Raw genomic sequence first — 23558 nt, 5'->3', positions numbered from 1 at the left:
CAGGAAACACATGAGGGGACAATGCCACCAGCACATGCATGGAGGGATGATGCCACCAGGACACGTGGGGGGACAATGCCACCAGGACACATGTCAAGGGATGATGCCACCAGGACACACGTGGGGGGACAATGCCACCAGGACACATGTCAAGCGACGATGCCACCAGGACACACGTGGGGGGACAATGCCACCAGGAAACACATGAGGGGACAATGCCACCAGGACACATGTCAAGGGATGATGCCACCAGGACACATGTCAAGGGACGATGCCACCAGGACACACGTGGGGGGACAATGCCACCAGGACACATGTCAAGGGATGATGCCACCAGGACACATGTGGAGGGACAATGCCACCAGGACACACATGGGGGGACAATGCCACCAGGACACATATGGGGGGGACAATGCCACCAGGACACATGTCAAGGGATGAAGCCACCAGGACACACGTGGAGGGGGACAATGCCACCAGGACACGCGCTAGGGGACAATGCCACCAGGACAGGCGTCATGACAAAGCCACCAGGATGCGCACGGTGACACCCCCGCCGTGGGGACACGTGACATCGCAGCGCTCTGCCCACCCCACCGCCCGACCTTTGCTCTGTCCCCAAGGGAGCGGGTGACATGGCGGTGGCCTGGGCGCTGGGTCCCCTGGGAGCGGTGGCCATCGGCACCCTGCTGCTGGCCCTGCTGCTGGGGTGGCTTTGGGACGCAGTGGTCACTGTCACCCGCTTCCGGGCCACCTGTCACCGACTGTGCCGCTTCCCCCGGCCGCCGTGGCGCAACTGGCTGCTGGGTCACACCGGCTTGGTGAGGGGACAGTGGGGGGGACAGGGTGGTGGCACCTGGGGGGTGGCAGGGACAGGGTGGTGGCATTGGGGGGGACATAGTGGGGACAGGATGGTGACGCCTGTGAGGGACACAGTGGGGACAGAAGTGGGGGACAGTGGGACAGAGGTGGTGGCACCTGATGGGGTGGCAGGGACAGGGTGGTGGCACCAGGGGGGACAGCAGGGACAGGGTGGTGGCATTGGGGGGGGCATAGTGGGGACAGAAGTGGGGGACAGTGGGGACAGAGGTGGTGGCACCTGAGGGGGTGGCAGGGACAGGGTGGTGGCATTGGGGGGGACAGCAGGGACAGGGTGGTGGCATTGGGGGGGACACAGTGAGGACAGGATGGTGGCATTGGGAGGGACATAGTGGGGACAGAAGTGGGGGACAGTGGGGACAGAGGTGGTGGCACCTGAGGGGGTGGCAGGGACAGGGTGGTGACATTGAGGGGGACAGCAGGGACAGGGTGGTGGCATTGGGGGGGACATAGTGGGGACAGAAGTGGGGGACAGTGGGGACAGAGGTGGTGGCACCTGAGGGGGTGGCAGGGACAGGGTGGTGACATTGAGGGGGACATAGTGGGGACAGAGTGGTGACTCCTGTGAGAGAGACACAGTGGGGACAGAGGTGGTGGCAGCTGGGGGGACAGTAGGGACAAAGTGGTGGCACTGGGGGGGACAGTGAGAATAGGATAGTGGCACCTGGGGGGGACATGGTGGGGACAGGAGTAGGGGACGGTGGGGACAGGGTGGTGGCGCCTGAGGGGGTGGCAGGGACAGGGTGGTGGCAGCTGGGCGGGGGACAGAGTGGGGACAGGGTGGTGACAACTGTGGGGGTGGCAGGGAGAGGGTGGTGGCACATAGGATGGGGACAGCGTGCTGGCACGGGGAGGGGACAACAGGGAGGGGGTGGTGGCAGCTGGGGGGACAGCAGGGGAGGGTGGCAAAGCCTGGGGGGGGTGTGACAGGAACATGGGGGGTGACAGGGATAGGACGGTGTCACCTGAGGGGTGACAGGAGGGTGGCATCTGCTGGGGGACAGAGGAGGGACAGCGGTGGCACCTGCAAAGGAATGGTGGGGACACCGCCGTGAAGTCTGGGGGAGTGTGTTGGGGACAGGGTGGTGGCACGTGGAGGGGGGGGACAGCAGGGAGGTGATGGTGGCACCTGCGAGGGAGGTGGCACCTTGAGGGAGGGTGACAGCAGGGACGCAGTGGGGACACAGGCATGGCTGACGGCGGGGACACGGCGCTGGCACGTGAGCTCCGGGACGTCCCCGAGACCGTACGTGAACCCAACCGGAGGATGTCCCCAAGGCTGACCACAAGGGATCGAACACCTCTTTAAGGCCACCCTCTACCTTGGGGACAAGGGCGTCCCCAAATTTGTCACTGAACCCCGGCGGTGTCCCGTGGCGCAGGGGAAGAGCACGGAGGAGGGACTGCAGCAGGTGGACCAGTTGGTGGCACAGTACCGGCGCGGCTGTCTCTGGTGGCTCACGCCGTGGACGCCCATCCTCCGCCTCTTCCACCCCACCACCCTCCGCCCCATCCTCCTGGCCACGGGTAGGACACCAGGGCCACCGACAAGTCCCCAGGGTGTGTCCCCCCCCCCTCCCCCCCAGAGGTGGCACTGAGGTTGGGCTGGTGACTTGGGCCACGGCCGGCGCCCAGCCTGTGGTTGGCCACCAACCCAACCCCAAGGGTCTTCAGAACCACCCAGAGGTCACCTTTAGCCGGTCCACTGAGTGCCCAAACGGCCACCGACCTGTCCTTGAGGGTCCCCAGGGCCACCCAGAGGTGTGACCCATGGCCAGCCCAAATGCCACGCCATGGTGGCCACCAACCTCTCCCTGAGGGTCCCCAGGGCCACCCAGAGGTGTGACCCATGGCCAACCCAAATGCCACACCATAGCAGCCACCAACCTCTCCCTGAGGGTCCCCAGGGCCACCCAGAGGTGTGACCCATGGCCAGCTCAAATGCCATGCCATGGTGGCCACCAACCTCTCCCTGAGGGTTCCCAGGGCCACCCAGAGGTGTGACCCATGGCCAGCCCAAATACCACACCATAGCAGCCACCAACCTCTCCCTGAGTGTCCCCAGGGCCACACAGAGGTGTCACCCTTGGCTGGCCCAGTGAGTGCCCAATGCCCATGCCATGGTGGCCACCAACCTCTCCCTGAGTGTCCCCAGGGCCACCCAGAGGTGTGACCCATGGCCAACCCAAATGCCACACCATAGCGGCCACCAACCTCTCCCTGAGGGTTCCCAGGGCCACCCAGAGGTGTGATCCATGGCCAGCCCAAATGCCATGCCATGGTGGCCACCAACCTCTCCCTGAGTGTCCCCAGAGCCACCCAGAGGTGTGACCCATGGCCAACCCAAATGCCACACCATAGCAGCCACCAACATCTCCCTGAGGGTCCTGAGGGCCACCCAGAGGTGTCACCTATGACGAGGACAGTGAGTGCCCAAATGCCCATGCCATGGTGGCCACCAACCTCTCCCTGAAGGTCCCCAGGGCCACCCAGAGGTGTGACCCATGGCCAACCCAAATGCCACGCCATGGTGGCCACCAACCTCTCCCTGAGTGTCCCCAGAGCCACACAGAGGTGTGACCCATGGCCAACCCAAATGCCACACCATAGCGGCCACCAACCTCTCCCTGAGGGTCCCCAGGGCCACACAGAGGTGTGATCCATGGCCAACCCAAATGCCACACCATAGCGGCCACCAACCTCTCCCTGAGTGTCCCCAGGGCCACACAGAGGTGTCACCCTTGGCTGGCCCAGTGAGTGCCCAATGCCCATGCCATGGTGGCCACCAGCCTCTCCCTGAGTGTCCCCAGGGCCACCCAGAGGTGTGACCCATGGCCAACCCAAATGCCACACCATAGCGGCCACCAACCTCTCCCTGAGGGTTCCCAGGGCCACCCAGAGGTGTGATCCATGGCCAGCCCAAATGCCATGCCATGGTGGCCACCAACCTCTCCCTGAGTGTCCCCAGAGCCACACAGAGGTGTGACCCATGGCCAACCCAAATGCCACACCATAGCAGCCACCAACATCTCCCTGAGGGTCCTGAGGGCCACCCAGAGGTGTCACCTATGACGAGGACAGTGAGTGCCCAAATGCCCATGCCATGGTGGCCACCAACCTCTCCCTGAAGGTCCCCAGGGCCACCCAGAGGTGTGACCCATGGCCAACCCAAATGCCACGCCATGGTGGCCACCAACCTCTCCCTGAGTGTCCCCAGAGCCACACAGAGGTGTGACCCATGGCCAACCCAAATGCCACACCATAGCGGCCACCAACATCTCCTTGAGGGTCCCCAGGGCCACACAGAGGTGTGACCCATGGCCAGCCCAAATGCCACACCATAGCGGCCACCAACCTCTCCCTGAGGGTCCACAGGGCCACCCAGAGGTGTGACCCATTGCCAGCTCAAATGCCATGCCATGGTGGCCACCAACCTCTCCCTGAGTGTCCCCAGGGGCACCCAGAGGTGTCACCTATGACGAGGACAGTGAGTGCCCAAATGCCCATGCCATGGTGGCCACCAGCCTCTCCCTGAGGGTCCCCAGGGCCACCCAGAGGTGTGACCCATGGCCAGCCCAAATGCCACGCCATGGTGGCCACCAACCTCTCCCTGAGGGTCCCCAGGGCCACCCAGAGGTGTGACCCATGGCCAACCCAAATGCCACGCCATGGTGGCCACCAACCTCTCCCTGAAGGTCCCCAGGGCCACCCAGAGGTGTGACCCATGGCCAACCCAAATGCCACGCCATGGTGGCCACCAACCTCTCCCTGAGGGTTCCCAGGGCCACCCAGAGGTGTGACCCATGGCCAACCCAAATGCCACACCATAGCAGCCACCAACATCTCCTTGAGGGTCCCCAGGGCCACCCAGAGGTGTCACCTATGACGAGGACAGTGAGTGCCCAAATGCCCATGCCATGGTGGCCACCAGCCTCTCCCTGAGGGTCCCCAGGGCCACCCAGAGGTGTGACCCATGGCCAGCCCAAATGCCACGCCATGGTGGCCACCAACCTCTCCCTGAGGGTCCCCAGGGCCACACAGAGGTGTGACCCATGGCCAGCCCAAATGCCATGCCGTGGTGGCCACCAACCTCTCCCTGAGGGTCCCCAGGGCCACCCAGAGGTGTGACCCATGGCCAGCCCAAATGCCACACCATGGTGGCCACCAACCTCTCCCTGAAGTTCCGCAGAGCCACCCAAAGCTGTCACCATGGCCAACCCAGTGGCGTGGTGGTACCCAAAAGCCCACCCTGTGGTGGTTATGGGTGCAGACGGGGGGGTCCCCTCTCCTTAGGGACCCCACCCTCCTTGTGAGCCCCTGAGGGGACCCGATGCCACCCTGGTGGCACCCGTCACCAGCCCCCGCTCCCCTCTCTCGCAGCCTCCATCGCCCCCAAGGACGAGCTCTTCTACGGCTTCCTCAAGCCCTGGTTGGGTGAGTGGGTGCTCGGGGGCGGTGGGAGGGGTGGGACAGCACCCATGGGTGCCCCCCATGGATGGAGTCTCGCCGCAGGGGACGGGCTGTTGCTGAGCCGCGGGCAGAAGTGGGCTCGGCACCGGCGCCTGCTGACACCCGCCTTCCACGGGGACGTCCTCAAGTCCTACGTGGCCGTCTTCAACCAGAGCACCCACATCATGCACGTGAGCACCCGCTGCCTCTCCGGCACCCCGCGCCCTGTCCCGCACCCAGACCCCAACCTGCATCCAGACCCTCTCCTCTCCCCAGACCCCGACCTGCCCCCACTACCTTCACCCAGAGCCCAACCTGCACCCAGACCCCAACCTACACCCCCAACCAGCACCCAGACCCCAACCAGCACCCAGACCCCAACCTACACCCCCAACCAGCACCCAGACCCCAACCAGCACCCAGACCCCAACCCTCTCCTCTACCCAGACTCCAACCAGCACCCAGACCCCAACCTACACCTCCAACCTGCACCCAGACCCCAACCAGCACCCAGACCCCAACCTACACCCCCAACCTGCACCCAGACCCCAACCAGCACCCAGACCCCAACCCTCTCCTCTACCAAGACCCCAACCTGCACCCAGACCCCAACCAGCACCCAGACCCCAACCCTCCTCTACCAAGACCCCAACCTGCACCCAGACCCCAACCTACACCCCCAACCAGCACCCAGACCCCAACCCTCTCCTCTACCAAGACCCCAACCAGCACCCAGACCCCAACCTACACCCCCAACCAGCACCCAGACCCCAACCCTCTCCTCTACCAAGACCCCAACCTGCACCCAGACCCCAACCTGCACCCAGACCCCAACCAGCACCCAGACCCCAACCTTCTCCTCTACGCAGATCCCAACCAGCACCCAGACCCCAACCCTCTCCTCTACCCAGACCCCAACCAGCACCCAGACCCCAACCTACACCCCCAACCTGCACCCGGACGCCCATCCCTGCCCCACCCCTGCCCCCATCCCCGACGCCCCCCACTCTCCCCCACCCCCACCCGGCCCCTCTCCTGCCCGCAGGCCAAGTGGCGGGCGGCGGCGGGGGCGGCGGGGGGCACGGTGGGGCTGGAGGTGCTGCAGGAGCTCAGCCTCCTCACCCTGGACACCCTCCAGAGGTGCATCTTCAGCCACCAGAGCCACTGCCAGGAGTGAGTGTCACCCTCTCCCCCGCCAGCGTCCCCAGGGTGGGCCCTGTCCCCCCTGCCCTGTGTCCCCCCACAAGGGACCCACCTTACCCCAGCTCTGTCCCCAACTGGGGTCCCCCTCGGGCTTTGCACCCATTGGGGTCACCCCATGTCCCAGCTCTGTCCCCAACTGGGGTCACCCCCGGGCTTTGCACCCATTGGGGTCACCCCATGTCCCAGCTCTGTCCTCAACTGGGGTTCCTCCTGGGCTTTGCACCCATCGGGGTCACCCCATGTCCCAGCTCTGTCCTCAACTGGGGTTCCTCCTGGGCTTTGCACCCATCAGGGTCACCCCATGTCCCAGCTCTGTCCCCAACTGGGGTCCCCCTCGGGCTTTGCACCCATTGGGGTCCACCCTTGTCCCAGCTCTGTCCCCAACTGGGGTTCCTCCTGGGCTTTGCACCCATCAGGGTCACCCCATGTCCCAGCTCTGTCCCCAACTGGGGTCCCCCTCGGGCTTTGCACCCATTGGGGTCACCCCATGTCCCAGCTCTGTCCCCAACTGGGGTTCCTCCTGGGCTTTGCACCCATCAGGGTCACCCCATGTCCCAGCTCTGTCCCCAACTGGGGTTCCTCCTGGGCTTTGCACCCATCGGGGTCACCCCATGTCCCAGCTCTGTCCCCAACTGGGGTCCCCCTCGGGCTTTGCACCCATTGGGGTCCACCCTTGTCCCAGCTCTGTCCCCAACTGGGGTCCCCCTCGGGCTTTGCACCCATTGGGGTCCACCCTTGTCCCAGCTCTGTCCCCAACTGGGGTTCCTCCTGGGCTTTGCACCCATTGGGGTCACCCCATGTCCCAGCTCTGTCCCCAACTGGGGTCACCCCCGGGCTTTGCACCCATCAGGGTCACCCCATGTCCCAGCTCTGTCCCCAACTGGGGTCTCCCCTGGGTTTTGCACCCATCAGGTCCACCCTTGTCCCAGCTCTGTTCCCAACTGGGGTCCCCCCAGCTGGTATCCCCTCTTGTCCTGGCTCTGTCCCCTGCTGAGGTCCCCCCTGCCCTGGTTTTGTCCCCAACTGGGGTCCCCCTGGGCTTTATGCCCACCAAGGTCCCCACTGTCCCCTCTCAGGTCTCCTCACCCTGAGTCTGCCCCTCCTGGTGTCCCCCCTTATTCCAGCTTCGCCCCCAATCCAAGTCCTCCCCCTGGTGTCACCCCAGCCTCACCCCACATGTCCTCATGGGCAGGTGTCCTGCTGCCACCCCATGTCCCCATTGAAGCTGACCATGACCAAGGGGATGGCCACCCCTGGTGGCCCGGGGTGGCCATCCCCAGCAGTCCCCGTTGCCCCACAGGCAGCCCAGCGAGTACATCAAGGCCATCCTGGAGCTGAGCGCGTTGGTGGTGAGACGCCAACATCGTCTGCTCCATCACCCAACGTGGCTCTACCGCCTCTCGGCTGACGGGCGCCGCTTCGCCCGAGCCTGCGCCACCGTGCACAGCTTCACCGCCACCGTGGTGAGGCACCGGCGCCAGGCCCTTGACCGCCTCGGCCACCAGGCCTGGCTGGAGAGCCACCAGGGACGGAGGATGGACTTCATTGACCTTCTCCTGCTCGCTAAGGTAGCGTTGGGGTGAGATGGTGTGGCCATGGGGAGGGTTGGCTGTAGGGTGGTGGCCGTAGTGGCATGGTGGTGGCCAAGGGGATGGTGGTGGTCATGGGAAAGCTTGGCCGTAGGGTGGTAGTCAAAGTGGCGTCGTGGTGGCTAAGGGGCTGGTGGTGGTCATAGCAGCATGGTGGTGGCCAAGGGGTTGGTGGTTCCCATGGGAAATGTTGGCTGTAGAGGGTGGTGGCCATAGCGGCATGGTGGTAGCCAAGGGGATAGTGGTGGCCAAGGGGATGGTGGTGACCAAGGGGATGGTGGCTCCCATGGGAAATGTTGGCTGTAGAGGCTGGTGGCCATAGCAGCATGGTGGTGGCCAAGGGGATGGTGGTGGCCATGGGAAAGGCTGGCCATATGGTGGTGGTCATAGGAGCACGGTGGTGGCCATGGGGTTGGCCATGGGAAATGTTGGCTGTAGGGTGGTGGCCACAGCGGCATGGTGGTGGCCAAAGGGATGGTGGTGGTTATGGGAAAGGTTGGCCACGGGGTGGTCCCATAGCAGCAAGGTGGTGATCAAGGGGATGGTGGTGGCCATGGGGAGGGCTGGCTGTAGGCTGGTGGCCATAGGGAGATGGTGGTGGCCACAGGGGAATGGTGTGGTTGTGGGGAGGGTTGGCCCGAGGAGGCCCCTTGGCTGCCACCGCTCACCCTTGCAGGACGAGGACGGCAACACCCTGTCAGATGAGGACATCTCGGCCGAGGCTGACACCTTCATGTTTGAGGGTGAGGATGAGCCACCGGGTGCCATCGGAGTGGGGGGGCACTCACATGTCCCCTCAGTCACCCCTTGTCCCTGCAGGCCATGACACAACGGCCAGCGGCTTGGCATGGCTGCTCTACAACCTGGCCCGCCACCCCCACTACCAGGACCGGTGCCGCCAGGAGGTCCATGAGCTCCTCAAGGGCAGGAACGTGGAGGAGATCAAATGGTGAGAGGTCCCCGGTGTCACCCCCCGACCACCCGGCTTGGGGACCCCGATGCCACCATCCCTCACCCCCAGGGAGGATCTGTCCCACCTGCCCTTCACCACCATGTGCATCAAGGAGAGCCTCCGCCTGCATCCCCCCGTCACCGCCGTGTCCCGCCGCTGCACCGAGGACATCACCCTGTGTGACGGACGTGTCATCCCCAAGGGTATGGCTTGCCCCGGGTGCAAGGTGTCCTCAATGTCACCGTGCCTCCTTGTCCCCTGTCCCTAAGGTTGCCGTTTCCATTCCACCAGGGATCATGTGCCTGATGAGCATCTATGGGACCCACCACAACCCGGACATCTGGCCCGAGCCCCAGGTAGAGCCACTTGGCCATGGTGGTATCCACCCTGACGTGACCACGGGACGGCAGGATGTCACCATGGGCAGGGACAACCACGTCCCCACAGCGTGATGGCGTCTGCGTCACTCCAGGTCTACAACCCATTGAGGTTCAGCCCAGAGAACAGCCAGGGACGGTCCCCGTTGGCCTTCATCCCTTTCTCTGCTGGTCCCAGGTAAGCTATGGTGGGGACACAGGTGTCCCCACATGTCACCCCCCAGCCTGGTTGGGTTCAAGGTTGTCACCCAACCGTGAAGTTTGGATGTCACGGGGCCAACGCCTTCCCCACATTTCGAGGAGGTTACACCATCTGCTCCACCACCCGCACGGTGGTGGTGGGGTGGTATCTGCTGTCCCTTGTGTGTCCCCCCCATGGAGGTGACAGAGGGGGACATGGTGGCAGGAACTGCATCGGGCAGAGCTTCGCCATGGCAGAGATGAAGGTGGTGGCGGCGTTGACGGTGGCACGCTTCACCATCCGGCTGGAGACGGGGCGGCCACCGCGTCGCAAGCCCGAGCTGATCCTCCGCACCGAGGACGGGCTCTGGCTGGTGCTGGAGCCACTGCCGGAGGTGGCCTGAGGGACACGGTGACACTGGGGACACCCCACATGGTGGCTGTCCCATCCGAGGGAAGAGCGGTGAATAAACGGTGGCACGGAGGGGACGGTGTCGTGGTGGTGTGGTGGGGGGCGGGGTGGGGCGGTGGGGCTGGTGGGGACGTGTCCTCCTTGATCATGTGCCACCTCAGGACATAGACATGTCCCTCCGTGCCACATGTCACCATCCTGGCATGGAAGTGTGTCCCCCCCCTATGCTACATGTCACCATTCTGGCATGGAAGTGTCCACACATGCCACATGGCACCCTCCTGCTATGTCCTCCTGGGCCACATGTCACCATCCATGGACATGTCCCCCCAATGCCACTTGCCACCATTCTGGCATGGACATGTCCCCCCATGTCACATGTCACCATCCATGGACATGTCCCCCTGTGTCACATGCCACTGTCCATGGACACATGCCTCCATGCCACATGCCACTGTCCTGGCATGGACATGTCCCACTATGCCACATGTCACCATCCTGGCATGGACATGTCCCCCCATGTCACATGTCACCATCCATGTGCGTGTCCCACCATGTCACATGTCACCATCCATGAACATGTCCCCCAATGCCACTTGCCACCATTCTGGCATGGACATGTCCCCCCATGTCACATGTCACCATCCATGGACATGTCCCCCTATGTCACATGCCACTGTCCATGGACACATGCCTCCATGCCACATGCCACTGTCCTGGCATGGACATGTCCCACTATGCCACATGTCACCATCCTGGCATGGACATGTCCCCCCATGTCACATGTCACCATCCATGTGCGTGTCCCACCATGTCACATGTCACCATCCATGAACATGTCCCCCAATGCCACTTGCCACCATTCTGGCATGGACATGTCCCCCCATGTCACATGTCACCATCCATGGACATGTCCCCCTATGTCACATGCCACTGTCCATGGACACATGCCTCCATGCCACATGCCACTGTCCTGACATGGACATGTCCCCTCATGCCACATGTCACCATCCATGTGCGTGTCCCCCCCATGCCACATGTCACCATCCTGGCATGGACATGTCCCCCCATGTCACATGTCACCATCCATGTACGTGTCCCCCCCTATGCCATATGTCACCATCCTGGCATGGACATGTCCCCCCATGTCACATGTCACCATCCATGGACATGTCCCCCAATGCCACTTTGCCACCGACCTGGCATGGTCACGTCCCCCCATGTCACCATCCATGGACATGTCCCCCCATGCCACATGTCACCATAGATGGACGTGTCCCCCCACGCCACATGTCACCCTCCCGGCACAGGCAGGGGAGGGGGCGGAGCGACGGCGGGGGGTGGGCGTGGCCACACACCCCGTGGGCGTGGCCACAACCTTCTGGGCCAGCGGGTGGGGAGTGGGCGTGGCTACGGGAGGGGGAACTCTGCCCGACGGGGGTGGGCGTGGCTATTTGAAAGGGGCGGGAAGGCGGAGCCTTCCGGTCACGTGAGGGGGGGCGGCTGAAGCCGCGGTGCGGCGGCGCAATGGCGGCTCCGTCCGGTAAGCGGTAACGGGGTTGGGGGCGGCGGGGACGACACCGGAGAGGGGAGGGCGGCGGGGGGGTGGGGTGGGGGGAGGCGGCGGCGCGGGCCGGTACCGGCCCGCGCCGCCGCCTCCCCCCACCCCACCCCCCCGCCGCCCTCCCCGGCGGAGGCCTCCGGTACCCGCCGGTTAACGGCCGTTTCCCCTCAGAAACGGAGCGGCTGTTGGGCCGCGGCCCCGGTTACGGCACGACGGAATCTCCGGCGGTAGCGGAGGAAGAAGAGCTGCGGCGCCGCCTTAAATATTTCTTCATGAGCCCCTGCGATAAGTACCGGGCCCGGGGACGGCGGCCCGTTAAGTTGGGGCTGCAACTGGCCAAGATCCTCCTTGTCACCGTCCAGGTGAGGGGACACCCGCGGAGGGGGGACGCCGGGACACCGGGGAGGGGTGGCCTTGGGGCATAGGGACACCGGAGAGGGGAGGGGGGCACCGGGACACCGGGGAGGGGTGGCCTTGGGACATGGGGACACCGGAGAGGGGACAGGGACACCGGGACACCGGGGAGGGGTGGCCTTGGGGCATGGGTGGCCCTGGGGAATGGGGACACGAGGGAGAGGTGGCCTTGGGACATGGGGACACCGGAGAGGGGTGGCCTGGGACATGGGGACACCAGAGAGGGGACAGGGACAGCAGGGAGGGGTGGCCTGGGACATGGGGACACCGGAGAGGGGACAGGGACATGGGGACAGCGGGGAGGGGTGGCCTGGGACATGGGGACACCGGAGAGGGGACAGGGATGGTGGGGACACTGGGGAGGGGGTGGCCTTGGGACATGCGGACACCGGAGAGGGGGCAGGAACAGCAGGGAGGGGTGGCCTGGGACATGGGGACACTGGAGAGGGTGGCCTTGGGACAATGGGACACCAGAGAGGGGACAGGGACACCGGGGAGGGGTGGCCCTGGGGAATGGGGACACCAGGGAGAGGTGGCTTTGGGGCATGGGTGGCCTTGGGGAATGGGAACACCGGGGAGAGGTGGCCTTGGGACATGGGGACACCAGAGAGGGGACAGGGACATGGGGACACCGGAGAGGGGACAGGGATAGCGGGGAGGGGTGGCCTGGGACATGGGGACACCAGAGAGGGGACAGGGACATGGGGACACCAGGGAGGGGTGGCCTGGGACATGGGAACACCGGAGAGGGGACAGGGACATGGGACACTAGGGAGGGGTGGCCTGGGACATGGGGACACCAGAGAGGGGACAGGGACATGGGACACTAGGGAGGGGTGGCCCTGGGACATGGGGACACCAAAGAGGGGACAGGGACATGGGAGAGGGTCACCGGGACACCGGGGAGGGGTGGCCCTGGGGAATGGGGACACTGGGTAGGGGTGGCCTTGGGGCATGGTGACACCAGAGAGGGGAGGGAGGCACTGGGACACCAGGGAGGGGTGGCCTTGGGGCATGGGTGGCCCTGGGGAATGGGGCCACCAAGGATGGGTGTCCCTGGGACAGGGGGACACCAGGGAGGGGGTCCGGGACACTGGGGAGGGGTGGCGTTGGGACATGGGGACATTAGAGCAGAGTGGCCTGGGGCATGGGGACACCAGGGAGGAGTGGCCTGGGACATGGGTGGCCCTGGGGAACGGGGACACTGGGGAGGGGTCACCCTGGGACATGGGGACACCAGAGAGGGGAGGGCAGCACCGGGACACCGGGGAGGGGTGGCCTCGGGGCATGGGTGGCCCTGGGACATGGGGACACTTGGTGAGGGGCAGTGGGAAGGGGGGTGACAATGACACAGGCACTCTTGGGGGGGCTCTGAGCACAGGAGGTGACCTCTGAGGTGGGCTGTGGACATGGGGACGTAGGAGGTGACACACTCGGTGGGGCTTGGGGACATCGTGATGGGTTTGGGGGAGGGGAGAGGGCTTGAGTATTTGGGGACACTTGGTGGGGGTGCTTGGGGACAGTGGGGGACTCAGGAGAGGTCCCCTGGGGGGGGGGGAAGGGGGTCTGTTGGGATTACCCTGGTGGCATGTTTGGGGTTACGCTGGTGGCACGTCCTTGGGGTCCGGGTGCCACATGCCAGCGTGTCTCAGGCAGCGGGTGATGCCGGGGTACCCCAAAAAAGGAGGGGGGCGGGGGAGGGGACAGAAAGGACCCCCCCAGTGCTCAGGATGTCATCCTCAGGGTGTCACCGGCTCCCAGACGGGCGCCAGGCTCTGTCTTGGGGCGGAAAATTCCCCGGGGGGAGCCACCGGGCTGCGGTCACGAGGCGTGAAGGAAAGAGCTGGCATGTGACAAATGTGACATCCCCTTCCCAACGGGGACATCGGGGCCTTGCCGCCACCCCCACCCCACCCCCCACCCCCCTTTTCTGCCCGTACCCTGCCCGGCGCCGCAGGGTTGTCCTGGGTGCTTTTCCCTGGAGACGTTGAGCGGTGTCACCCAGAGCCACCCCTGCCCTCGCCCTGCCAACGAGCAGCGCTAACGAGCGAGCGGCGTCTTGTGTTAATAAATATGAGCTAATTACCGGCATGGGGAGGGGTTTAGAGCACGCCGGCAGGGAGAGCGGTGACGAAGAGGAGGAAGATCAAGGTCTGCTCTGCTGTCGTGTTCCCAGGGTGTTTGGTGGCACTGGGGGGGGGGGGGGGTGACACATGCATGTGTGTGTCCCCAAGGAGATTGTCCTCTCCATGTGTGGTGGGACACGTGTGTCCCCAAGGAGATTGTCCTCTCCATGTGTGGTGGGACACGTGTGTGTCCCCAAGGAGATTGTCCTCTCCATGTGTGGTGGGACACAAGTGTGTCCCCAAGGAGATTGTCCTGCCCATGTGTGGTGGGACACGTGTGTGTCCCCAAGGAGATTGTCCTCTCCATGTGTGGTGGGACACTCGCATGTCCCCAAGGAGATTGTCCTCTCCATGTGTGGTGGGACACAAGTGTATCCCCAAGGAGATTGTCCTGCCCATGTGTGGTGGGACACATGCGTGTCCCCAAGGAGATTGTCCTGCCCATGTGTGGTGGAACACGTGTGTCCCCAAGCAGATTGTCCTGCCTGTGTGTGGTGGAACACGTGTGTCCCCAAGCAGATTGTCCTGCCCATGTGTGGTGGGACACGTGCACATCCCCAAGGAGATTGTCCTCCCCCATGTTTGATGGGACATGTGTGTGTCCCCAAGGAGGTTGTCCTCCTGTCCATCTGCAGTGGGACACGTGTGTGTCCCCAAGGAGGTTGTCCTCCTGTCCATCTGCAGTGGGACACGTGTGTGCCCCCAAGGAGGTTGTCCTGTCCATCTGCAGTGGGACACGTGTGTCCCCCCAAGGAGATCGTCCTCCCCTCTGTCTGCGGTGGGGCGTGTCCATGTCCCCAAGGAGATTGTCCTGCCTCATGTTTGATGGGACATGCGTGTGTCCCCAAGGAGATCGTCCTCCCACTGTCTGTGGTGGGACACATCCACATCCTCAAGGAGATTGTCCTCCCCTCCGTCTGTGGTGGGACATGTGCATGTCCCCAAGGAGTTTGTCCTCCCCTCCGTCTGTGGTGGGACATGCGCATGTCCCCAAGGAGATCATCCTCCCCTCCATCTGTGATGGCTTTGTCACAGGAAAACAGGCACCTTAAGAGGTTTTGGGGCAACCAGGTGGAGATGGGGACAACCTCAGGGACGTGCTAGCTGGCCCTTGTCATCTTGGGGCCACCCAACCATAGAACGTTGGTGTTTTCACCTCCTCCGACCAGTTTTGGGGCACGACGACTGCGTTTTGGGCTGTGGCGTTGTTTACGGAGCTGCCAGGCCAGGGATTTAATCATGGTCCCCTTTGTCCCTCAAGCTCATCCTCTTCGGGCTCAGCAACCAGATGGTGGTGACGTTCAAGGAGGAGAACACCATCGCTTTCAAGCACCTCTTCCTGAAGGACTATGTGGATGGCGCGGATGACTCCTACGCCGTCTACACTCAACGCAACCTCTACGACCGCATGTTTTACGCCGTGGAGAAGGTGAGATGCGCGGGCGGAGGGGGACACGGATGTGCCTTGGGGTCACCGAGGTGGCTTGGGGCCGCGTCCTGCAGCTGAGGGCGTCTCCTTCTCCAGTACTTGGCCATTCCCAACGAGACCATCGGCCGCTACGCCTACGTGCGGGGGGAGAGCGGAGGCAACCAGTCGGCTCTCATGCTGTGCCAGCAGTACTATCGTAAAGGGCGCATCGATCCGGCCAACGACACCTTCAACATCGACCCCAAGATTGTCACAGGTGGGTTTTGGGCACGGTGGCGCTGCCATTTCTTGTCCCACAGCCACCGCTGGCTCCCGGGGAGGTTGTTTGGTTTTTGTTTTTTGGTTTTTTTTTCCTTTTTATCCTGGGTTTGAGAAGGTTCAAAGGGTCTTTTTGGGGGTTCGGGCTTCCCTGAAGGTGCTTCTCCTTCCCCGTAGACTGCCTGGGAGTGGACCCCGAGGACCCACAGCCTCTTCCCCCGGAGCTGGACCGCAGTTACAAGAACTTCACCCTCAAATTTCACAAGTAATCGCTGACGCCTCACCCGTAACCCCGACCTTTTGGGCGTTGGGGATGTCCCGTTGGCGTAGGGTAGAGGGTGAGGGTGGAACGGGGACCCCAACGTGGGGACTTCCTCGCGCCGACGCCTGCTGCCGGGATGGAAAAACCCCCGTTGGTTTTCAAAACCGCTGGTGAGACGGAAAGAAATCTGCTCTTGTGCCGAGAGAGATGTGAAACCGGTGAGGTTGCACAATAAAAGCTGTTGCTTTCCGGCCCCGTCTCCAGCGGTGGTGACCGCAGAGCTGGCCCCGAAACGCCGCAACTGTCCTGCGACACCCTCCCTTGGGGGGTTATTTTCCCTTCCCCAAAACCCTGCGCTGTTTTTTGGCAGCGTTTCCACGTCCCGTGGCCGAGCCCCGCGGTTGCGGGCACGTTATGGGGATGCCAGGCCCTATTTTTTTGCCGGTGCCAGGCGGAGGGACGCCGGTGCTGCTGGTGCCGAGAGAGGCGGTGTAGTTTGTGGCAGCATTCTTTCCAGAGGGTCCGACCTCCCGCTTAGAAGCAAAATTCACCGACGCTGGGGCAGGTTGGGTGTGATTTGCTCCTCTAAAGTTGGAGACACCCTTTCCTGGGGCCGTACGCCCCCCCAAGGAAGGTGTTTCTCCCCGTCTCTGTTGGTTGGTTGACTCTCGGCGCTGTGTTTTGGGGTTTTTTGGGGGATCTGAGTGGTGTGAGACACCCTGGACAAACCCCAGGAGGAGAATTAACGAACGTCCCTTCCCTCAGACTCATCAACGTCACCATCCAGTTCAAGCTGAAAGCCATCAACATCCAAACCATCATCAACAACGAGATCCCCGACTGTTACACCTTCACCATCACCGTGAGTGCGTTGGCACCGTTCCCCGCCTCGGGGTTGATCCGACCGGGGTGACAGTGACCTTCGTGGACACGGAGGCACCGCCTCCAGGCAGCGTCCCCGCAGCGAGGAGCTACTGGGTTGTGTCGCAACCGGTAACTGTCCCCTTTCTTCCCCAGATCACGTTCGACAACAAGGCGCACAGCGGCCGGGTGAAAATCCGCCTTGACAACCAGGCTGACATCAAGGAGTGCAAAGATCCCAGCGTCTTCGGCCGAGGTAGGAGCCACCAGGACATGACAAAGGTGACGTTTGTCCCCAGTGGGTGCCAAAGGGCTGCACAGGGGAAGCTCTGAGAGCGGCTGTCCCGCTCGTGAAGAAGAGCCGCCACGCGTCTTGCAGGTGACAACTCCTTCCGGCTGTTCTTTGACGTGGTCGTCATCCTCGTCTGCTCCCTCTCCTTCATCCTCTGCGCTCGCTCCATCATCCGGGGCCTCATGCTGCAGCACGTGAGCGGTGGGAAACGGCGTTAACCGTAGCTCCGGTGTAACCGCTGGGGAACGGGACAGACCCACCACCGGGACGCTGTTCCGGCGCTACCGCCTTTCGGAGGAATCCCTTTCCCCACGGGAATGCTCGGTCAAAGCTGTGGGTGCTGCAAGATGAGCAAAATTCTACGAAGGGTGGGTAAAGGACCCCATTTGGGGTTTGTTGTTGTTTTTTTTTTTTTTTTTCTCCCCACGCAGGAGTTCAGCCGGTTCTTCCGGCGCCGTTACAACCAGAGCGTGTGCCTGTCGGACCGCATGGAGTTCCTCAATGGTTGGTACATCCTCCTGGTGATCAGCGACGTCCTCACCGTCTTGGGAACCATCATGAAGATCGGCATCGAGTCCAAGGTACGGGGACACCGCGGGGGAGCGTAGCGGAGGTTCTGCATGTCCTGGGCTGCTGGCACGGGTGTCTCTGCACTCCGGGGAAGGGGACAATTCCGCGTGGTGGGAGGCGAGCCACACAACGGCCACCGCTGGGTGTTGGCAATGCGTTGGCTGCCGCGGTGAAGCTGTCCCGGCTGCCATCAGAGCCCCGAGGGCGGGTTTGGGGACAGACGTCGCCCCTGAAGGGGTTCACAGAGGGGTTCCTGGGGCAGGTGGGACCCCAGAGCCCCCCTTTCCCTTCAGGATGGGGAGATGGCAACCAAGGGACAGGCAGGGTCCCATCTGGCTGCCATGTCGTGGCTTGTGGCACCAGGATTCCACTTGCCGCTAGCTTGTGGCTGGTGCAGAGGGTCGTTAGGGCTTTGGGGACGACGTTGGGGACTTCGGGGACAGCGTTGGCCGTGCCTCGGGCCCGTGACGTCTCTGTTCCTACAGAACTTCGCCAGCTACGATGTCTGCAGCATCCTCCTGGGCACCTCCACGCTGCTGGTCTGGGTCGGGGTCATTCGTTACCTCACCTTCTTCCAGAAGTACAACGTGAGTGACAACCGGAGAGGTGACCTGGGAACCCAGGGGACAATTTCCAGGGCTGGGAATGGCCCTGTGACCCTGGTCCTGAGCGCCTGGGCAGGTTTTGGCCCGTCCTACAGCTGCTGCGTGTCCCCAGGGACCTCAGGGTCTCATGGGGTGCTTTAATCGCTGTTGGGTCTTCTCCTGCCGGCACCCTCGGTGGAAGACGGGGGTTAATTCCGACTGCTTTTCATCCACCAGATCCTCATCGTCACCCTACGGGTGGCCCTCCCCAACGTCATCCGCTTCTGCTGTTGCGTCGCCGTCATCTATTTGGGCTACTGCTTCTGCGGGTGGATCGTTTTGGGCCCGTACCACGTCAAGGTGCTGCTCCGGGTCGGTGGTTGGGATTGGGTTTCACCCACCTCCGGGCGATTCCCTGCCCGGATTTGGGAGGAGATGGGTGCGGGGCCGATCCTCGTTTTTGGCAACGTGGGTTAGATACGACGCTGCTCTTTGCCGTAGCCGTGCGGCAACGGAGGGTGTCGAGAAACGTTGGCTCCTTGTTCAGGAGCTTCCACAACCCGGCGGTGAAAGGGGCGACGCGGTGACTTGAGTCACCTCCTGACCCTTTGTCACCTCCCATCCCAGTTCCGATCCCTTTCCATGGTGTCCGAGTGCCTCTTCTCCCTCATCAACGGGGACGATATGTTCGTTACTTTCGCTGAGATGCAACAGAACAGTTATTTGGTGTGGCTCTTCAGCCAGATCTACCTCTACACCTTCATCAGCCTCTTCATCTACATGGTCCTCAGCCTCTTCATCGCCCTCATCACCGGCTCCTACGAAACCATCAAGGTGAGGCCGGATCCTCTCGGTTGAGCGAAACTTCATGGCTTGGTTTGGGTTTTTTTTTTGGGGGGGGGGGGAGGGGGGAGGAGGAGGATCCCGATCTCTGTCACCGGAGGGTTTTCACCGTCCCCTTTCCCCCGCAGCACCAATGCGAAGGGGAAACTCCCGTCTCCCAACTTCACGCCTACATCGCCCAGTGCAAAGACAGCCCCAAATCCGGCAAGTACCGTCGCGACAGCGCTTCGTCCTGCTCCGTCTTCTGCTGCTGCGAGCGGTGAGTGGGTACCGCCGGTGCTACGGGGAGGGGGATACACCGCACTGGGGTGGTTCCCGGCTGGTGGATGGGGGGAGCCACCCCACGTTATCTATCCCCCCCCCCTTATCTACCCCTCTCCCTCCTGCGTGCGGGGAGAGGAGGATTTACGGCTCTTTCAACCACTGGTTCCTTCCACGCGCCGATGCCGTGGGCATCGTGATTTCCAACCCCTCTCCGCACCGGTGAATCTCTTGCCGGTGCCCCGAAAGGGCTCTGTGCTGGCGGGGGACCCCCTCTACGGGGGTATAACCGGGGCTGTGTGTCATCGTCCCCCCCCCTGCTTATTTTCGGGGTGAAAGGACCCACGTTTGGGGTCTTGGTCGCAAAATCGAAGCCGTCTTCCCCAAATTCGTTGCGTTTTTCTCCCGTTATCGCCGGCGCTGTCTCCCCACAGGGCTCCGCTTCAAGACAACGCGCTACTGGTGAACTGAAGGGGGGGACCCCTCGACGTGGACCCCCCCCCCCCCGTGGGGACGTGAAGGAGTGGTGCCCCATGTTTCCCCCCCCCCCCAGCCCTGTCCCCGAGCGCTTTTAATTTATTTTATCGTCTGCTTTTATCGGCTCGGGACCCTGAAGGGGGCGAGGAGAGACGGTGACCGTGTCCCCTACACCTGGGGGGAAGACGGACGCTAGACGCACGCTTGTGACCCCCGTTAGTTTTCTCGACGGACCTCGGACTCGTTGTTCCCAGTCCTGGACTGGAACTGGGACACCCCCCCCCCGTGGGGGCTCAATGTGGAGCCCTGGGACGGGTTTTTGGGGACAACCTGGAGCGCTGCAACCCCTCGGATGTGTTTTTGGGGGACAACCTGCAACCCCTCAAACAGGTTTTTGAGGACAACCAGGACCCTTGTGACCCCTCAGACGTGTTTTTGGGGACAACCTGGAGCCCTGTGACCCCTCGGACGTGTTTTTGAGCACAACCTGCAACCCCTCGGACAGGTTTTTGAGGACAACCAGGACCCTTGTGACCCCTCGGACGTGTTTTTGAGCACAACCTGCAACCCCTCGGACAGGTTTTTGGGGACAACCTGTGGCCATGTGACCCATTGGGCATGTTTTTGGGGACAACCTGGACCCCTTCAACCCATCTTCAACCCAGGTCTTGGGGACAGCCTGGACTCTTGTGACCCCCCCCCCCAAGATGTGTTTCTGGGGACAACCTGCAGCCCTGTGACCCCCTCAGATGTGTTTTTGGGAACAACGTGGACCCCTGCAACCCATTGGACAGGTTTTGGGGGACAACCTGGAGCCTTGCAACCCCTTGGATGTGTTTCTGGGGACAACCTGCAGCCCTGCGATCCTTCGGACGTGTTTTTGGGGACAACCTGAACCCCTGCAACCCATTGGACAGGTTTGGGGGGACAACCTGGGGCCCTGTGAGCCCTCATATGGGGTTTTGGGGACGGTCTGGAGTCATGCGACCCCTCGGACGTGTTTTTGGGGACAACCTGGAGCCTCGTGACCTCTCGGATGTGGTTTTTGGGACAGCCAAGAGCCCTGTGACCCCTCAGATGTGTTTTTTGGGGGGACAACCTGGACCCTTGTGACCTCCCAGCTGTGTTTTTGGGGACAGCCCGAAGCCCTGCGACCCCTCGGCAGCGTTGGGGACGTGGCCGAAGCCACATCCTAAAGCCCCTCAAGCCCCTTGGCCGCGTCAGGGACTCTTCCCTACCCTTGTCCCCAAGCTCTGCCGTCCCCTGGCACTGTCAGGGCTTTGTCCCCAAGTCCTGCAGCTCCTTGGCTGTCCTGGGGACGTGTCCCCTCCCTTGTCCCCAAGCCAGGCAGCCCCTTGGCCACATCAGAGACGTGTCCCCTCCCTTGTCCCCAAGCCAGGCAGCCCCTTGGCCACATCAGAGACGTGTCCCTGTCCTTGTCCCCAAGCCAGGCAGCCCCTTGGTCACATCAGAGACGTGTCCCTGTCCTTGTCCCCAAGCCAGGCAGCCCCTTGGCCACATCAGAGACGTGTCCCTGTCCTTGTCCCCAAGCCAGGCAGCCCCTTGGCCACATCAGAGACGTGTCCCTGTCCTTGTCCCCAAGCCAGGCAGCCCCTTGGCCACATCAGGGACTTGTCCCTGCCCTTGTCCCCAAGCTCTGTGGTCCCCTGGCAGTGTCAGGGATGTGGCTGGGTCTTTGTCCCCAAGCTGAGCAGCCCCTTGGCTGTGCTGGGGACATGTCCCTGCCCTTGTCCCCAAGCCCAGCTGCCCTATGGCAGATTCAGAGACTTGTCCCCAAGCCCCGCAGCCATTTGGGGGGACAATTCTAGACACAAAGGGCTGCATCAACTGCCCTGGATCCCTCCCCCAAGCCACCTCTGTCCCACTCCAGCCGGGACTGGGACAGTGGGGTAAGAGCGAGACACGTCCCTCGTCCCTGTCCCCAGCGGCAGTGGTTCGGGCTCCGGAGCTGTTTACGCTGCGCTGGTCGGGTCAAGGTCATGTTTTGTAACGGGAGAAGCAGCTGCTCCCGGCTGGAGCGGGGCCAGCGCCTGCTCGCACCAGGCACCGCCACCCCCGCCTGCCTTCCCAGCAGCCAAAAAAGCCAGATTTAACCCCAAATCAGGAGCCCGGCAGCAGTAGGGGTGGTCAGCGCTGCACTGAATGACTCTGTCATTCATGGACTGAGTTGTGGCTGGTCTCAGCTGGGGGGTGTGTGTGTGTGTGTGTGTGTGTTGCTCGTCCTGGGTTTTGCTCCCTGTTTTGGGGTCAGGGGGGACACATGTGCCCCACGTGGGGACCCGCTGGGTGTCACTGTGGCGGGAGAATAAAGTGCCCTGGGACAAGAGTGGGTCTGTGCTACTGTGGGACCCCCTGCGCCGTGGGGAGGGCGGGTGGGGGGTGCCAGCACCCTGGGGTGACCACGAGGGGACAGGGATGGCACATGGGGGCACAAGGGGGGCAGTGGGTGCCACCACCCATGGGGACAGGGCTGGTAGTGGGTGCCACCACCCCGGGGTGTCCCTGAGGGGACAGTGATGGCAGTGTGGCCCTGAGTGCTGTCACTCCGGGGTGTCCCTGAGGGGACGGTGATGGCGGTGTGGCCCTGAGTGCTGTCACCCCGGGGTGTCCACGGAGGGACAAGGGTGGCAGTGAGTGCCACCACAGATGGGGACAGGGCTGATAGTGGGTGCCACCACCCCGGGGCGTCCCTGAAGGGACAGTGATGGCAGCGTGGCCCTGAGTGCCATCACCCCTGGGTGTCCACGGGGGGACAAGGGTGGCAGTGGGTGCCACCACCCATGGGGACAGGGCTGATAGTGGGTGCCACCACCCCGGGGCGTCCCTGAGGGGACGGTGATGGCGGTGTGGCCGTGGGTGCCGTCACCCCGGGGTGTCCCTGAGGGGATGGTGATGGCGGTGTGGCAGTGGGTGCTGTCACCCCGGGGTGTCCACGGAGGGACAAGGGTGGCAGTGAGTGCCACCACGGATGGGGACAGGGCTGATAGTGGGTGCCACCACCCCGGGGTGTCCCTGAGGGAAGGCGCAGGCCTTCTTCTGCCACTCCCAAGATGGCGCCGGGAGGCGCACCCAAGTACCCCTCACTCTCCCCGCGCCGTCGCCCCGTCGTGACGTCACATCCTCTTCCGCCGCGCCGCACCCAAGATGGCGCCCGCTCTTCGCGGCCGCTCTCCAGCTCTTCTTCTCTTCCCCCACACCCCCCCCCCGACCTTCTTAACATGGCGGAGAGGCCGTGACGCGCTCCCCGCCCCCTCTGTGACGTCATAGGCAGGGGCGGGGCGCCTTTAAACGGACCATGACCCCGCGGGGGCCGCCGTTACCGCCGGGGCCGGAGCGGGGCGGTGACCGACGACTGGTGAGTTCGACGGGGGGGGTGGGGTGGGACAGTTCCATTAAGGGGGGGGGGGGGGGAGGGGGCAGTTCCACTGGGGGGAGAGGGGAGCGGGGGGGGCAGTTCGGGCTTGGGGGGGAGGGGGCAGAGACGATCTGGGGGCGGGTTGGGGGGGGGGCAATAACCTCCGGGGGGGGGGCAATAATGGGGGGGGGGGGAATAAC

The 23558-nt window shown here is 63.4% G+C and overlaps 2 protein-coding genes across 3 annotated transcripts; both read left to right on the top strand.

Moving 5' to 3' along the window:
* Positions 1–635: 635 nt before the first annotated feature.
* Positions 636–10033, top strand: CYP4F22 (cytochrome P450 family 4 subfamily F member 22; the record flags this gene model as incomplete). Its single annotated transcript, XM_082496578.1, has 12 exons — positions 636–821; positions 2262–2406; positions 5260–5313; positions 5392–5519; positions 6374–6501; positions 7832–8099; positions 8797–8863; positions 8940–9069; positions 9142–9275; positions 9364–9428; positions 9545–9627; positions 9856–10033. 12 exons carry the CDS (start codon positions 636–638, stop codon positions 10031–10033), a joined length of 1566 nt encoding a protein of 521 aa, XP_082352704.1.
* Positions 10034–11545: 1512 nt separating this feature from the next.
* On the top strand, positions 11546–22327 carry MCOLN1 (mucolipin TRP cation channel 1). 2 transcript variants are annotated; one of them, XR_014270124.1, is made up of 15 exons: positions 11546–11584; positions 11777–11967; positions 15407–15574; positions 15671–15830; positions 16010–16097; positions 16860–16956; positions 17112–17211; positions 17335–17441; positions 17679–17828; positions 18303–18404; positions 18639–18761; positions 19029–19235; positions 19373–19503; positions 19940–20487; positions 20562–22327. XR_014270124.1 is itself a non-coding variant. In XM_082496626.1 (14 exons), the coding sequence occupies exons 1-14, from the start codon at positions 11569–11571 to the stop codon at positions 19974–19976; spliced, it is 1677 nt and encodes a 558-aa protein (XP_082352752.1). In that variant the 5' UTR covers positions 11546–11568; the 3' UTR covers positions 19977–22327. The 2 variants fall into 2 exon arrangements, 1 of the variants encoding a protein (XP_082352752.1); XM_082496626.1 differs by having other exon boundaries at positions 19940–22327.
* Positions 22328–23558: the final 1231 nt, after the last annotated feature.

The sequence above is a fragment of the Vanellus vanellus genome (genome assembly GCF_965231255.1).
Source record: "Vanellus vanellus genome assembly, chromosome: 30".
NCBI lineage: Eukaryota > Metazoa > Chordata > Aves > Charadriiformes > Charadriidae > Vanellus > Vanellus vanellus.
Note: the sequence above shows the minus strand (reverse complement) of the source record. Positions and strands in the feature narration are given on the sequence as shown.

Excerpts from the sequence above, each read along its gene's own strand:
- MCOLN1 (XM_082496626.1), top strand. Across the intron at positions 11,968-15,406 it reads TCCTCCTTGTCACCGTCCAG|CTCATCCTCTTCGGGCTCAG; the intron begins GTGAGGGGACAC and ends TTGTCCCTCAAG. Across the intron at positions 19,504-19,939 it reads GTCTTCTGCTGCTGCGAGCG|GGCTCCGCTTCAAGACAACG; the intron begins GTGAGTGGGTAC and ends GTCTCCCCACAG.